This window comes from Ceratotherium simum, chromosome 11 (genome assembly GCF_057802395.1).
Source record: "Ceratotherium simum simum isolate JZ-2026a chromosome 11, ASM5780239v1, whole genome shotgun sequence".
Lineage (NCBI taxonomy): Eukaryota > Metazoa > Chordata > Mammalia > Perissodactyla > Rhinocerotidae > Ceratotherium > Ceratotherium simum.
Genome location: NC_141910.1, coordinates 1101304 through 1118688, shown reverse-complemented (window position 1 = coordinate 1118688; position 17385 = coordinate 1101304). Strand labels below are relative to the sequence as shown.

The 17385-nt window shown below is 40.1% G+C and overlaps 1 protein-coding gene across 2 annotated transcripts in view; it reads left to right on the top strand.

Moving 5' to 3' along the window:
• RMND5A (required for meiotic nuclear division 5 homolog A) overlaps positions 1 to 17385 on the top strand; it is a 61904-nt gene that overhangs the window by 30670 nt on the left and 13849 nt on the right. For both annotated transcript variants that reach the window (XM_004437235.3, XM_087436462.1), the window contains exons 3-4: positions 6532 to 6666; positions 8074 to 8174. In XM_004437235.3, the coding sequence (XP_004437292.1) occupies positions 6532 to 6666; positions 8074 to 8174 (236 nt within the window). The remainder of the gene's footprint in view (positions 1 to 6531; positions 6667 to 8073; positions 8175 to 17385) is intronic.

Genomic DNA, 17385 nt, shown 5'->3' with positions numbered 1-17385 from the left:
GTAAGCCAAATAATTTTGGATTGTATCCTGGATATTTTTAATATTATGTGATGAGGCTCTGGGTCTTGTTTAAATTCTGTGGAGGATATTTATGGTTTTGTTTTAGCGGCCAATAGACCTGGTGGGGTTCAAGCTACAAGTTCTGACCAGTCTTCTCTGAGTTGTAGTTTCAGTGTCAACTTCATTTCCAAAGCCATTACAGAGCTGTTCAGCTGTGTCCTGTTTGTGTGCCAACCAGTGGCCATTCTGGGACCTGGAAACTAGGTCTGTCCCCTAGTTCAGTTTTCAGTCTGGGCTATGCTGCTTAGGGTAAGACGTGTGCATGTGCAACTCGAGAGTGAGCCCAGGAACTTTAAGGGACCACTTTTCTGAGTTCCTCCCTCTCCATGATCTCCCTGGTACTTTATGGTTCTCTGGGGCTACTTTTTTGATCATTAAGCTACAAAGCTGGGGCTTTATTTACCCTGCTCTCCTGTATATTTACCATTACTATGCCTGTATCTGGGGCTAGATGGTGGAAGGACAGAGAGCAATGATGCAGTAGGGGTTTTTGCCCTTCCGTCTTGTGACCACAGCTTTCTGATCGGAGAGAAAGAAGCCCTTCCCTCAGAGTCTTAGGTTGCCTGCTGTGGTAGGCAAAATTCTAGGGATATCCTCCCAAGTTTGTTGTCCCCTGGTTATTCAGTCAAACATTAATCTGGGTACTGCTGTGAAGGGACTTTGTGGATGTAATTAAGGTTACTAAGCAGTCAACTTTAACATAGGGAGATTATCTAGGTGGGTCCAGTGTAATATACGTGAGCCCTTAAAAGCAGTAAAGGTGAGCAGAAAGAGAAGGCAGAGAGATTCAAAGCGTGAGGGATGTCACCTTTGTTGTTGGCTTTGAAGATGGAGGGGACCACGAGCTAAGGAATGTGGGTGGCCTCTAGAAGCTGAGTTCAACCCATACCCTACAGCCAATAAGGAAAACCCCATTCCTACAACTGCATGGGACTGAATTCTGCCAACAATGTGAATGAACCTGGAGGTGGATTCTTCCCAGATCCTCCAGATAAGAGCCTAGGTCATTGACATCTTGATTTTAGCTTTGTGGGACCTGGAGCAGAGAAACCTCCTGAGCCTATTGGACTTCTGACCTATACAGCTGTGAGATAATAAAATTATGTTGTTTTAAGTCTCAGTAGAAAACTAATGAGCTAAAGGTGCAAGAAAATGAAAAAAAATATGCGATTTCCCCTACTGTCTGAGTGGTAGAAGAACCCATCCCTGTTCCTCCTGCCAGAACTAGAGGACTTCCCTTGGAACTCTCTCCACACTCTGGGTGCCCAGTTCTGAGTTTTGGCTGCCTTGCATCCAGGCTGAGAGATGTCGGAGGGAGAAAAGTAGTAAACTCACCACTAGTTCTGTGACCTTCTTCCCCAATCCACATACTACTATTCACTTTTTAGTGTCCTCTGATAGCTGCTGCATTCATTCTGTCCTGATTTGATAACTGCATCTGGTGGGAGAGACAGGGTGGAGTGTGCTCACTCCATCTTGCCCTGAACTGGAACCGTCAACGTGTGTGCTTTTTTTTTTTTTAAGATTTTATTTATTTATTTTTCCCCCAAAGCCCTAGTAGATAGTTGTCTGTCATAGCTGCACATCCTTCTAGTTGCTGTATGTGGGGCGCTGCCTCAGCATGGCCAGAGGAGCGGTGCGTCGGTGTGCACCTGGGATCCAAACCCGGGCCGCCGGCAGCGGAGTGCGCACACTTAACCACTAAGCCACGGGCCCGGCCCAACGTGTGTGCTTTTAAAAAATCTTTTAGTTTATTGTAAAAGGAATATTTGCTCTTTGTTCGGAGAGTAGTAATCTCCAGTGATAATCTCTGCTAATATTTTAGTGTATATTCCTAAATATAATGATCCTAAATAATTTGTTTCCTAAGCATTTGCAAGTTTTTTTTTTTAAACAAAAATGGGTTCATACTTTTGTAGAAGTTGCGTTTTTTCCACTTAAGGTCTTATGGACAGTTTTCCATGTTAGTAGATACAGAGCAATGAAATCCTCACTTTTTAATTGTAAATAGTAATACTAGAATAGTAGCAACTACCATTTCATTCACCCAATAAAGTGGTGCATTAATTTGGTAGGGCTGCTATAACAAAATACCACAGACTGGGTGGTTTAAACAATAGAAATTTATTTTGTCACAGTTCTGGAGACTGGGAAGTGCAAGATCAAGGTGCTAACCAATTCATTTCCTTTTGAGGGCAGACAACCTCCTTCCTGGCTTACAGATGACTGCTTTCTCACTGTCCTCCCGTGGTGGAGAGAGGTCTGGTGTTTCCTCCTTGTCTCATAAGAGCACCAGACCTACTGGATTAAGGCGCCACCCTTATGACTTCATTTAACCCTTGTTACTTCCTAACAGACTGTCTTCAAGTACAGTCACATTGGCGGTTAGGGCTACAATGTAGGAATTTTGTGGGGGGGACACACATTCAGTCCGTAACACATGGTCTTTCCTCTGTGCCTGTCTGTCCTAATTTCCTCTTTTTATAAGGATACCAGTCCTGTTGAATTAGAGCCCACCCTAATGATGTCATGTTAATGAGGTGTGGTCATGTGTCATATAATGACATTTCAGTCGATGACAGACCAAATATATCACGGTGGTCCCATATAAGGTTAAATGGAGCTGAAGAATTCCTATCGCCTAGTGATGTCATAACGTCGGGGCACAGCGCATTACTCACGTTTTTGTGGTGATGCTGGTGTAAACAAACCTACTGCACTGCCAGACTTATAAAAGTATAGCACAGGGGCCGGCCCTGTGGCATAGTGGTTAAGTTCACCCATTCCACGTCGGCGGCCCAGGGTTTGCAGGTTTGGATGCTGGGCACGGACCTACTCACTGCTTATCAAGCCATGCTGAGGTGGCCTCCCACATAGAGGAACTGGAAGGACCTACAACTAGGATATACAACTATGTACTGAGGCTTTGGGGAGGAAAAAAAAAAAGAAAAAGAGGAAGATTGGCAACATATGTTACTCCAGGGCCAATCTTCCTCAAAAAAAAAATTTTTTTTAAATCTTTAAAAAAAGAAAAAAATATAGGACATACAACTCGGTACAGTACATAATATTTGATAAAGGACCATTTACTGGTTTATGTATTTACTATACTATACTTTTTATTGTTATTTTAGTGTATACTCTTTCTACTTATAAAAAAGTTTACTGTAAAACAGTATGCTCTGTTACGCTGGTAGCTGCCTCATGCATCTTGTGTTCACCACGTCTCTTGATTGCGTCATTTTTCTTGTGCTTGATTTAATCTTGTGTTGTTTTGTTCATCATGGCCCCTGAGCATACAGAATCCACTGTTAATGTTGCCAGTAAGAGGCCACATCGACTGACTGACCTGGAAACAAAATTAAAAGTGATTAATGACTATGGAAGTGGAAAATTGGTGGTTATTGCTCACCAGTCAGACATGTCCCATTCCACCATACCTATGATGTCGAAGAACAAGAACAAAGTGACAGAAACAGTTAAAGGATCTGCTTCATTGAAGGCAGTGAGTCTAACAAAAATTTGAGAAGGGCCTATATCAGACATGGAGAAACTTCTAATGACCTGGGTTGAAGACCAGACACAGAAATGTATCCCTCTCAGCACCGTGATGATCACAGACAAAGCCAATAGTTTGTTTGCAATGTTGAAAGAGAAAGCTGGACCTAACTACGATATTGAATTTATTGCTAGCTCTGGTTGGTTTAAACAATTCAAGAATCATTCTTCATTTCATAATGTGAAGTGAGTGGTGAGTCTGCGAGTGCTGATATGAAGGCAGCTGAAGAATTTTTGGCAACCCTAGATAAGCTGATTGGGGAGGAAAATTACTTGCCAATTAGGATAAAACTTTCCTCTTCTGGAAATGGATGCCTTAAAGGACTTTCATTCATAAGGAGGCCAAATCATTGGCAGGTTTCAAGGCTTTTAAGGACAGGATAACAATCTTGCTGGGGGCAATGTTGCAGGCTACAAATTGAAGCCCTTTGTGATCTGGCACAGTGAGAGCCCCAGGGCCTTCAAGCATGTCAGTAAGCACACACTGCCAGTGCACTACAGGAGCAATAAGAAGTCACTGGTGACCCGGCTTCTCTTCCAGGATGCCCTCCTGAATTGCTGTGCCAGTGAAATGGAGAAGTACTGTTTGGAGAATAACATACCTTTCAAGATTTTGCTTATTGTTGATAATGCTCCCAGACATCCTTCTTTTATTAGTGATCTTCCTCCCAATATCAAAGCAGTGTTTCTCCTTCCAAATACCATCTCTTTGATCCAACCAGTGGATCAGGAGTTAGAGCAGCTTTTGAAGCCTACTACCTGAGGAGGATGTTTGCCCAGGCTATTGCTGTAACTGGGAAAGACACTGAGAAGACACTGATGCAGTTTTGGAACAACATCTGTGACTGCATCAAGAACCTTGCTTGGGCTTGGTATGGTGTCCCCAAGGAGTGTGTGAATAGCGCCTGGAAGAAGACGCTGGAGGTTCGTCCATGACTTCAAAGGATTTGCGAAGTATGAGGAGGTTGCAAAAATCAACACGGCTGTGGTTGAGATGGCAAACAACTTTAACCTGGGTGTGGATGAGGATGACATTGAGGAGCTCCTGGAGGTGGTTCCTGAGGAACTGACTAATGAGGACTTGTTGGAACTGGAACAGGAATGCACAGCTGAAGAAGAGGCAGGAGAAAAGGAAACTACAGAAGTAAAAGAAGAACCTCCAAGAAAATTCACAGTGAAGGGTTTAGCAGAAGCTTTTGCACACTTTGGCAAGCTCCTTAAAAGGTTTAAAAACGTGGACCCCAACCCCAAAAGGTTTTCATTAATAGAGAGGAATGTTTGTGGTGCATTATCTGCTTGCAAGCAAATCTATGATAAAAAAAGAAACAAACCAAGGAAACCACCATGGACATATTTCTGAAAAGGGTGCACCTCCTCAAGAAGAGCCTCAGGCAGGTCCTTCAGGAGGTATTCCAGAAGAAGGCGTTGTTATCATAGGAGAGGACAGCTCCATGTGTGTTTATCACCACTGAAGACCTTCCAGAGGGACAAGATATAGAAGTGGAAGACAGTGATATTGATGATCCTGACCCTGTGTAGGCCTATGCTAACGTGTGTGTTTGTGTCTTCGTTTTTAACAAAAAAGTTTAAAAAGTAAAAAAAAAAAATTTTTTAATTTAAAAATAGAAAAAAGCTTATAGAATAAGGATATAAAGAAATATCTGTTTTCTTATAGCTGTACAGTGTGTGTTTTAAGCTGTGTTATTACAGAAGAGTCAAAAAGTAAAAAAAATTTAAAAAGTTTATAAAGTTTTAGTAAGCTAAGATTAATTTATTATGGAAAAAGGAAAAATATTTTTTTATAAATTTAGTGTAGCCTCTAGGTGTACAGTGTGTATAAAGTCTATAGTAGTGTACAGTAATGTCCTAGGCCTTCACATTCACTCAACACTCACTGACTCACCCAGAGCAACTTACAGTCCTGCAAACTCCATTCATGGTAAGTGCCCTATACGGATGTACCATTTTTTACTTTTTATACTATATTTTTATTGTACCTTTTCTATATTTAGATATGTTTACATACACAACTACCATTGTGTTACAGTCACCTACAGTGTTCAGTACAGTAACATGCTGTACAGGTTTGTAGCCTAGGAGCACTAGACTATACCATATAGCCTAGGGTATGGTAAGCTATATACCATCTAGGTTCATGTAAGTATACACTGTGATGTTCACACAGTGATGAAATCACGATGATGCATTTCCCAGAACGTATCCCCGTCCTTAAGCGACACTTGACTGTACTGGGACTTAGGACTTGAACATAGAAATTTTGAGAGGATGCATTTCAGCCCGTAACAGGAAGGTACTGTTAGATAAGGAAGCTGAGGTGCAAAGACCTTGACTAATTTGGCCAGGATCACACAGCTGGTAGGAGAGAGAACCAGGATTCAAACCCAGGTGGATTGGACCCAGAGCCTGCTCTCTTAACCACCTGGCCATTCTCCTACCTCCACCACCACCTTGGCTCTGCAGTTGTTAGGGTGTGCCATGATTATTTAACTAATCCTGTATTGAACATATGGGCTTTATCATTTTCCTTATTAGACAGTGCTGCATTGAACGTGCTTTTATAGGTATCACTGTACACCTCTGAAAATACTGCTATAGTATAATGCCTAGAAATCAGTTTATTCACAGAATCATTATTAAATTTATATATTTTCCAAAATACACTCTAAAAATGTACCTGTTTACTCTTCCAGCTATAATCAATGAGAGTGACAAGTTTTAGAAAGGAGCAGTGGAAAAACCACTTCCTGTCATAGGCTACAGATAAATTTGAATTGGGTACTTAACTGAGGGTGCCTCAGAGTGAAGTGAAGGCCATTCTTTCTGTTAGGTGGGGTGGAAATCGTATAAAGTGATGTATCCTAGTCAATTCATGATTCCTTTTCTTTCTTTCAGAATTTTGATTCTGACATTAGCAGTGTGGGAATAGATGGCTGCTGGCAAGCAGACAGCCAGAGGCTTCTCAACGAGGTGATGGTGGAGCACTTCTTCCGACAGGGCATGCTGGATGTAGCTGAGGAGCTCTGCCAGGTAACAGCGTGTCCACTGTGAGAAGATGAAACAGAAACAAGGGAACTCCTTGGAGTTTTTGAGTCGTCTTCTAGCCGTGGATAGATTTTTAATATTGTAATTATCAGAACTGACCTCATTTTACTAGGAAATCTTTTTTTTTTTTTTTTGATTGGGAAAAAGTTGTAGTCCTAGAACTTCTTATTCAAATTGTCTTTTTCTTATTCCAGCCCCATAACATTGGTCCCAGGTCGTCAGCAGTGATACCACTTTCTCCTTTTCCTCCTTTGATAGGGAACTAGTGTAGCAGAAAAGGACAAAGAGGTTTTTGTTTGTTCTTCTGATCTGGCCCAACTTGTAGAATTTTGTTTATCAAATGAATTTCAAGCTAAAATTTACTTCATGTGAGCAGCATTTGTCTTTCATTTCTATTAGACACAGCTTAGGGATCTCAGAACAGTTTATCAATATCACATAGTTGTAGTAGTAGCAGCTGCCATGTATCGAGTATTTACCACAAGCCACGCCCTGCCTTAATTCCTCACTGCAGTCCTGTGAGGTAGAAATTATTGCTCCCATTCTGCAGAAGAGGAATCTGCGGTCTGGAGAAGTAACTTGCGCAATGCCATAGAGGTTCTTAGAGAAGGAACTAGGATTCAGTCCCAAATTCATGTGTCTTCCAAATTCATGTGTCTGTTCTAAGCCACCATGTGCTGTTGTATTTTGCATTTAGAAAAATGAAGGAGTGTAAGGATTAAATAATTTAAAGCCAGTTTGTAAACCAAACTTCTAGGCCTTTTCTCTTTTAAACAATTCAGATAATGATAACTCAGGTCTTTATCTATACCTTATAGGAATTTTGTGTGTGTCCGTATAAATTTCCTAAAGTAAATTATGTCATTTAGGATTAAGTTTGTTTACAAGTAACAAAGACCCAAAATACCAGTGGCTTAAACAAAAATGAAATTTATCTCTCTTGCACAGAAATAGGAGGTGGCAAGCCATCCGCAGCGTCTATGGTAGCTAGGCTCCAGGAAGCTCTTGGAGACCTAGGCTCCTTGTAGCTCTGCTATTTCTAAAGTGTCCCCTATCCTCGGGATAGCAGCTAGAACTCTAGCTACATCTTTGGTACTCCAGGAAGGGGCAGAGAGTACATGCCTATATTTTATTGGCCAAAACTTACATCTCACAAAGTCATATCCAACTTGATTCCATATGGTTATGTGCCCAGCTAAAATTTGGGGGTCCTGCTACTATGGAAAAGGGGAGAGAATAATACTAGGGCTCAATCATTGGTCTGTGCCATAGAAATACATGTTAAAAAAAATTATCTCTAATGGCTTGCCCCATATTTTATAATTTAGAGCGTCATTTTACTATATCTCTTTACCGTTTTAATGCTAACAAAAATTCTTTCTATTTTTTCAGGAATCTGGTCTTTCTGTAGACCCAAGTCAGAAGGAACCATTTGTGGAGTTAAATCGAATATTAGAAGCATTAAAAGTCAGAGTTCTGAGACCGGCTCTGGAGTGAGTTACTGAGTTTGTTCTCTCTTTGAGAGAAGTCTCTGTAAGAAAACTTAATTAGAAACACATTAGAGATTTTGAGATATATCTCTCTCTCACCTGGGGTAGACTTCAGAGAAATCAAGGGAGAATTATTTTATTGCTTTTTGCTAAGTGAATATGGGGGATATGCAATATGAGAAAACGGTTAGAGCTTACTTCACTTATCAGTTGGTCTGAATTCCCATGAGAGAGAAGAGTTTCCTGTATCCCAGTGCAGACCACGATTATAAGTGAAGTACTGTTGTTCAGGCGGTCTGAGTTTGATATTTGAACTTCCATAACGTGCTGGTTTCTGTGCCAGCATTCTAAAAAACAATTTAATTGGTTATCAGAACTAAGTGGTATGCATGAAGAGAGCAAATGTTGTTATGAGGGAGTTCTATTCTAATTGCTGAAAATTTAATGATTCACTGAACTTGTCATTGATATGAATTATCTGAAATTGCTGAGTAAGCTGTGATAATAATATCCTAGAGCAGGGTCAGTAAAGTTTTTCATAAAGGGCCAGATAGTAAATATGTTAGGCTTTGCAGGCCACATAAGGTCTCTGTCGCATATTCTTCTTTGTTTTATTTTACAAACCTTTAAAAATGTAAAATACCATCTTGGCCATCTGGCGTACAAAATAGACAGCAAGCCAGATTTGGCCCCTGGCCATAGTTTTCTGACCCTTGTCCTAGAATTTGTTAGTGTAAGGATTACTGGGTTAGTTCTTTAGAAAAGAAGAGCTCATAAAAGGAAGAAACTGGGTGATAGAAGCAGTGGTGTTGTGAGGGCATAGCCTTAGAATCCTAGTATTTTAAAATTAGAAGTATTTGAGATCGTTGTTATCAGGAAAAAAGGAAGATCCTTGCTGATTTTTGTAAAATGCACATTTTTTGTCTTGCAGTAACCCATTTAATCCCCCCCCCCCCCCGTTTTTTTGTGAGGAAGATCGGCCCTGAGCTAACATCTGCCAATCCCCCTTTTTGCTAAGGGAGACTGGCCCTGGGCTAACATCCATGCCCATCTTCCTCCACTTTATATGGGACGCCGCCACAGCGTGGCTTGACAAGCGGTGTGTCGGTGCGCGCCCGGGATCTGAACCCGCGAACCCCGTGCTGCTGCAGCAGAGTGTGCGCACTTAACTGCTTGCACCACTGGGCTGGCCCCACCCATTTAATTCTTCAAAGCTTAGATTTTTACTTCTGATCATTTCTCAGTTCTTTGAAAATTTTGCAGAGTTCTAAAACCAGCCGAGATGAACAGGTAGAGGTAGTTTCCTTTGTAAATTCATAAATTATAAATTCCTGCATAAATTAAAAACAGGTGGTAGACAGGTACTGTATCTTTAAAGATAGATGTCACTTAAACAGTACCATTTTGTAAGATGCATATCACTTTTATAGTTTTTTTGATTTTTGTTTTTTAGTGGATGTTAGATCGTGACACCTAGGAAATTAAATTCAATCAAGTACCTCTAACACCTCTTAAACAGAATATGGCAACCACTCTTCTATGTTCATATTTCACCTGTATGATTAAACATCTGTAAAGGAGGGTGAGGGAACCTAAATATAAAAATGTGATGGGGGGGTCCCAGTTATTTTATAGTGATTTATAAATAATATTTGAGGGGCCTGCCTGGTGGTGTAGCAGTTAAATGCGCACGCTCAACTTCAGCGGCCCGGGTTCACAGGTTCGATCCCGGGTGCGGACCGATACAGCGCTTGTCAGGCCATGCTGTGGCGGCGTCCCATATAAAGTAGAGGAAGATGGGCACAGATGTTATCCCAGGGCCAGTGTTCCTCAGCAAAAAGAGGAGAATTGGCAACAGGTGATAGCTCAGGGCTGATCTTCCTCACAATAAATAAATAGAAATAATATTTGAGTTATTCAAAGTAATACTCATTTATCCATTAACTTTTCAGGTTTTTATCAAACTTTTATTGAGTGCTTACTGTGCACCAGAGACGGTGCTGAGTATTAGGACAACCTCAGCCCTCAAAGTACTCAAGGCTTTTTCTTTTGGAATGAAGAACATTCATAAGACATTTTTAACTTTGTGCTTTTTCTGTAAGATCTAAGTTTCTTACTGATAACCATACCATATGTATCAATTATCTCTGTAAATGTTTTCTGTTATTTGTAGCCCGAAGCAGTGCCTCTCAGGCAAAGGGAGGATACTAACAGTGGAAATTACTATACAGTGAAAATTATTCATTTCACTTCTCTGGGAGTATTGCCATGTTAAATATCAGTGTAGGGGAATGTAGTGCTAATTATAGTTAACTCTTCTTGAGTGCTTATTATATGCCTAACATTGTTCTAAGCATTTTACATGTATTAACTTACTCAGTTCTCATAATAACCAATGAAATAAGTACTCATTTTACAGAGGAGGAATTGAGGCCTGGAAGATGCTCCATGAAGAAAGGATATGGAGGCAAAAGGTTATATGTTAGTCACATGATATTCCCTTAATAGTCTCCTCTAAGAGATTCACTTGAGCACTTTAGATGGGCCATCATCAGTTCTACAGTAAAAAAATTCATTTAACTTTGTAAAGTCCAGGGTTTCCCTTGCATATTTGACCAAAGAATCCTTGTTCTCTCTCCCCGCTTAATGCCTATTAAAACCCACAAAGTTGGATTTCTATAAAACATAATTTTGGAAAATGATAGCTTAATAGAAATCTCTATTACAACAACTCAGATTTTTCCAATTCTTGCCTATTACTAGTGGATGCAAAGCAAATATTTATTCAGCATCTTTTATGAGCAAGACACAGAAAATTCACTTTACTCAACTTGTAGCAAAAGTTGAAAAATATGGGACATCAGTTTGGGGAATTCTTTAGATACAAGAGGGAAAATATCTTACAGTTGTGTGGCATCTTCTGTTTGTACATGCTGGGAGGCAGCATCGTGGAACTACCCATGAGGGAAAAGAAGAAGGTGAGATGCTGCATTAGTTCCTCCAGGCAGTCTGGGCAGTTGAGGAGGCAGAGGCCAGGCCAACAAAAAAAATTAATACGGTTAGAGGCCATGGAAGGACTAGATGAGAAGGAAGTCTGGGGAGTGTTAGCTATTAATTGCAGGTAATAAGAGACAGTGGAAAGAAGGCAGAAAAGAAAGGTGATATGGCAGCGAGAAGTGGCCGAGGAACAGCTAGTTATATATACAGATCTAGTTAGGACCCTGCCTACTCTTTTGTTCCTGCGCTTATATTTCTTAGTTTGTGTACAGATTTTCTTCTCATCCAGATTGCTTTATCTGTTTTTTGAATTCCTCTTGGCATCTAGCATAGTGCTTACTTCATTGTAAGCATGGGTAGAGGCAAAGCCAAAAATAGCTAGTGTTAACAAAAGAGTAACATAACTTAATACAAAAGGATGGAGAAACGTTAGAAAAATAGAAACTGTCCTTGTAGCTATGTGCCAGTTATTGACATTTTGAAGGAAAGTGCAGTCTTTAGGAGAAGCCAATTGGTTGCTTTCCTAAAGGTGTTTCAAAGAGTAATATTACCTTTGGTGGATTTGTTGCAGTCTAGGAGCTGACTATCAACCTTGCGGACTTGGAAACCTGGTCGTTTTCAACACTGAGAGCAGGCCCAGGCGCCTCATAGCACTTGTTTAGAAGAATTTGTCATTCTGTTTGCAAAGCCTCAGTAGAATGCCATAAGGGAACAGAAAATAACTGAATAGTTAAAAGAAAGAGAGAGAGAAATTATAGAATTTTTCACAGAGGAAGAGAGAAAAAATATTTTATGAGTTTAGACCACAGAAGGGTTTTAGATTGGACAGGCCATGAGCAGTATCAGGCTGCTAAAATATGAGAGGACTCTGTCTCCAAGCCTAGCGATTAGGTGGGGCTAGAAATAAAAACCACAGAGGGATGTGAGATGAGCTTGCCATTGTGGTTTCTTGGTGGTGTGTGTGGATGGTGGTTCTAAGAAGAAGATGCTTGCGGGACTTAGAAAAGTTGTAGTATAAGCAGAGAAAGGTTTTAGAAAATGAATATGAAAGAAGCAAGCCGAAGTGCCTGATCATAGAGCCTTGACGACCACTGGAAATGAGGGTGACAACGATGAAGCAGTTTCTGGTGTCGTTTTCTTGTTCTTAGTTTTGGCTTCCTGTAGGTGAGCAGTCATGCTGATTCAGGCATTTTTTAGTAGCCACAGGGAACCACAGAAGAAAGAGAAGCCTCTGATGGATGTACCTTTGGAGAAAAGGAATCAAGATTTGAACAAGTTGGATTTTTTCCAGAGTTTGAGTTTTTCTTTTTTTTTTATTTTTGTTTTGTTGAGGGTGCTTCTTAATTGTGAAAAGGCAGAAGAGCTGAGTGAGGGATACATTTTTTTTTTTTCCTTTGGGAGGAAGACCAGCCCTGAGCTAACATCCATGCCAATCGTCCTCTTTTTGCTGAGGAAGACGCCCTGGGCTAACATCCGTGCCCATCTTCCTTCACTTTACGTGGGACGCTGCCACTGCATGGCCGAACAAGCGGTGCGTCGGTGTGTGCCTGGGATCCAAACCTGGGCCGCCAGCAGCGGAGTGTGCGCACTTAACAGCTACGCCACGGGGCCGGCCCCTGAGGTATACATTTTTAACTCACTGTGCCCATGCACTAAGTCTGGTGGAGAAAGAGCTACTCTATTAAAAAGAAGCTAATTGAAAATGGAAAGAGGTGCCCAGTAGAAAGGATACAGAAGAGAAGATAGCACAATGGAATATGAAGGCCAAAAGGGGGAAAATATTTGAGGTGATGGCATCATTTTCTGTTGTCTGTTTGTTGCTGGCAAAAGTTTATTTGAATTTCCAAGACAGTAGTTGTTCCTCAGGAGGAAGAATAGACATGACCATCTCTATCTGGATACATCCTCACCAAGGACTTGAGCATTGTTGGAAATGAGTGGACAAGCCATGACTGTAGAGGAATTGAGAATCTTCTTAAAGAGAAAGGGAAAGTTGAAATAAACTATCCCTGAGATTAAGAGTTTAAAAGAATAAGTAGCTAAACTAGGTCAGGAGGGGGAACTAGGAGGAAAGACTCTTTGTGCTTATAAAATGCTGGTGATTATTAATTTAGGTTTATAAAATCTCTTGGTTTTGTGGTAGGAAATTCGCAGTAAATAAGACAGTCATGTTTAAGTACTTTAAAAAAAAAATCACTCATCTGTATAACTGTGCTGTCCAGTATGGTGGCTACTCGCAACATGCAGCTACTGGGCATTCTTACCAAACTCTGTGTGACTGAGAACCTCATGTAAACTTGGAAGTGTGTTTAAGTTTAAGTTTAAGTTTAAGTAGATTCAGATGTGTAATACTGTAGTTTGTGTGGTCTCTTAAGTGGCATGTAAGAAGGACAAAGATTCATACCAGCTCTGAGGTGAATAAACTGTTGGTAGTTCCAGTAATGGACTCAACCCATATCTGAGAAATTACCATTTGAAAATATCTCAGAAATGAATTGTTAGCTATCCTTTTTAGTCTCTAAAGCAAAGATATAGGGTTCTGAACTTTTTTGGCTGAGCTTTGATTTTTGTCGTTTTCTGAATTTTTTAAGCACATGATTTGGTCACCAATAACATTCAGCCAAGTCCATGCCTGTGGAGTAAGTAAATGTCACTCATTTCCCGGAACTTCAGCTTTTACTCCCAAGAATATAGCCCTAAAAGAGACTAGAAAAAGAAGATATTTGTAAGTCTTTAAAAATGCTGTGAAAGGTTGTAGTGGAGTGTGCTGTGGGAATTGGCAAAAGGCATTTTTATTTCAGTATTACCAGAAATTACATCAACCTGAATTGGCAAAACTGTGAGAGAGAGAGAAACAGAAAAATGCTGTCGTTTAGGTTCCTAGGGGACAACAGCTGACTATGAAGGCAGAATCTTGTTTTAATTATTTTTGGAATAATATGGAAATTCTAAATACAGAGCTAACAGTGTGTCAAGTCTTTTCAGAAGCTTGACAATTAGGATAATTAATGCTTACTATTTTGTGGGATAATTGTGTAGATGTGTGGGTTGCTTCTAACTTAGTCACCTAAGTCAGTAGTGTTGTTTTGGGGTCTTTTTATGAAAGAGGCACAAAAGGTCTCTTTCTTGGAGAATGAAGTAACAGTGAACGGAGATAATTGTGACATCAGTGACCTTACTCGTTGTCATTTTTTTTTGGTCTACAGTGTTTTTCTAAACAAGGAATAGTTCTAAAGCTGACAGTGTTCTTGTGGCTCATATTGGAGATTTGGGAGCAGAATTGTTTTTTTTAAATCACAGTAAAGTTATAATTTAACTGAATGTTTAGTTAGCTTGCTATTTGTAGTATAGTGGTAGTTTTTTTTTTTTTTTTAATTAAAAATCAAAAGTTTTCTGCTGGAAATGCCATTATCCAGACTACAGCATCCCATTCCCTAATATCTCAACCAGCTTTTTGTGCTGTCTTCTAGTGCTTTGTAGACAGTGGGTTAAGTTTTTGGTGCTAATTTTAGTTCTGTAGTTTCATGTGCTTTGTAGTTATGGATTTGGTTGTTACCAGGTTAGTTAAGGCTGTGACTATATCTTCTACTCCTTATTCCTGCTCAGTGAATCAAATACCCAGATATTCAGTGTGAACTTCTAACTAAAAAAACTTCAAAATTTTTTCAAGGGGATTAACAGATATATGCATTTCATCATATTCCCACATAGTTGGTGCTATCTATAAAAATCAAAGTGGCGCTGAGTATTACATGGAGGTGCCCAAGTAACTCTTTTAAATATAATTTTCTTATTAAAAATAATGACTTTGAAGAACTGTCAGAGTTCATCCATTCAGTAAACACAAATTAGGTAGCTTATTATTGAGTGTCTGTTTGTGCCAGTCTCTGTGCTCACTACTTTAACTAGCCCCCTCATTTAATGCCCACAGCCCTTTGAGGTGTCTCCATTTTACAGTAAGGAAACATGTTTTAAAGAATTAAGTAGCAGATTACCCAGATTCACACTGCAGATCTCAGGTTTAAGTCTATGCATATTTGACTCTACTAGCCTGTGCTTTTGATCAGTACACTCCATCCAAAGTAGAGGGCGCGCCAAGATGAGCGAGACAGAGTCTGGTCTTAAGAGACTGGAACCTGTGCTACCAAATAGATTGTGAGATGAGCTGTGTGAGAAGTTCAAATAAAGAACATCTAGAGTTCTGTGGATGGAGAGATTATAGGAAAGTTGTAGAAAATGTGGTAATTGAGCCTGGGCCTTGAGTTTCCAGCTGTTCTCAGCTACTCACTTTGTGTTGGATTGTGCTTTTGCAAAAATTAACTGGCACCTGTGGTGGAAGATGGGATCATGGCTTCTGCTTTCATAAAGCGAACAAGTCTTCTATCTGGACCATTTTTAATTCACCTGGACACATCACTGTTGATGGTAATGCAAGTTGCTAGATAGGATATCTGAATATGTTTGAATGTTTTTCTTGACCTGCACCTCTCTCTACCTCCATTCTGTTGTCAGGGGCCTATTATTTTCCTCCTTTAATTCTTCACACCACATGACTGATGCCTCTAATTTATCTTACTGGCCAACCACTGTTTTTTTATCCCCCACCCCACCCCAGTGTTGCATCTGGCATAAATTTCTTGGTTTTCCAGCCCAGCTTCCCTCCTCTCAGAAAAGAAAAGTGGAGGGGCAGAGATCTTGGAGAGAAATAGAAAACTAATCTCATTTTCTTTCTAATCCTTTAAGATTCGTGATGATAGGCCACAGACGCCTAGCCTGCTCAGTTCCTCAAACTTACATCTTTCTCTGTTGTGCCACTCTGGACCTTCCTGGTCTTTATAAAGTAACCTCCTGCCTGTGAGATCCCTGTGTACTGGCTCTCCTATTTGTCTTCTCTATTGAGCCTGTTGGCGGTCCTCTCGGCACAATTCCAATATGCCCAAATTTCATTTACCACAGTTTAGTTAAATTAACACCAGTTCTCCAACAACATGGGTCAAATTCCAGTTACCACAATACATTAACTGTGAGTAATTGCATAAAATATAAACTTCTCTGCCAGCTCTTCAGTCCACTAATCGGTATATAAAAAACAGATACACATCATGATCATAACTAGCCACATCACTTCTTTCCAAGTCTGTCAGTGATTGGTCGCTGCACATCTGTTGTTCATTTCACTCACAGACAGCAAGTGTGTAGATGTAGTGCCTCCTCATCCTCAGTGATAAACCCACGTGGTCAACAAAGATGAATTGCTGGAAGTGAAATTGAATGTGATTAGAAAGATTCGAAAATGATGACAGCGAAGTGAAGCTAGGATGAGACCTAGGCCTGCATGAAGCTATAGTACAAAGCATATTGAAGAAGTCCCATGAATGTAAAAACCAAGGTCAAGTCGCTTCAACATCTTTTAATTTGAATTGCACTAGGAACAGAAAGCTGCTTATGGTTTAAATGGAGCATTTACCTCTACTTTGGATTACAAACAAACAAACGGTAAAACATCTCCATCAGTTTGGCTAACGTTCAGGCCAAAGTGTTGACGTTAGTTGCCTCATTGAAAGAAAACAATAATCACAGGGAGATTGAAGAAGAACTTTACTGCCAGTAAAAGATAGTTTCATTATTTCACAAGTCATCATGAATTGACTAATGTTAAGTTCTCTGGCGAGGTTGCTAGTGTGAATAAGAATGCTGCTGTGAAATTTGTACCCAGATTCCAAAGATTAATTAAGGGAGATGTTATGGTGATTGTCCAGGAGGGCAGCCCGTCAAGAACTTATACAGCAAAAGACGTAGGATCTTGAAATGACCATAAAGGAGATAAAGATAGATAAACTCTCTTATTAGGAAGCAACACAGAGAGTACTTTAAAACCTATGCTTATCTGACCAGTTAACTGTGGCCAAGGAATTGGGGTCAAGAAAATACAAACCTGGGTGCTTGGGTACAATCCTGGGGGTATGAGGGAGAGGTCCTATTTGTCAAGGGTTTCACCTTAATGCTTAAGTGTGATTGCACACGTTTGGGGGGCAAAAATGGGGTATATCATCCTTAGTTTAGAAAATGACATTTTGCCAGGGAGAGAGAAGCTTAGAAATGGTTATTCTAATCTCTGGGTTTGTGAGATTTAGGTTTAATATAATATTCAGAAGTTAAATGAAGATAGTACATTGTTTCAGAGCAGATTGACAGGAAATATGACTAAGAAACTTGT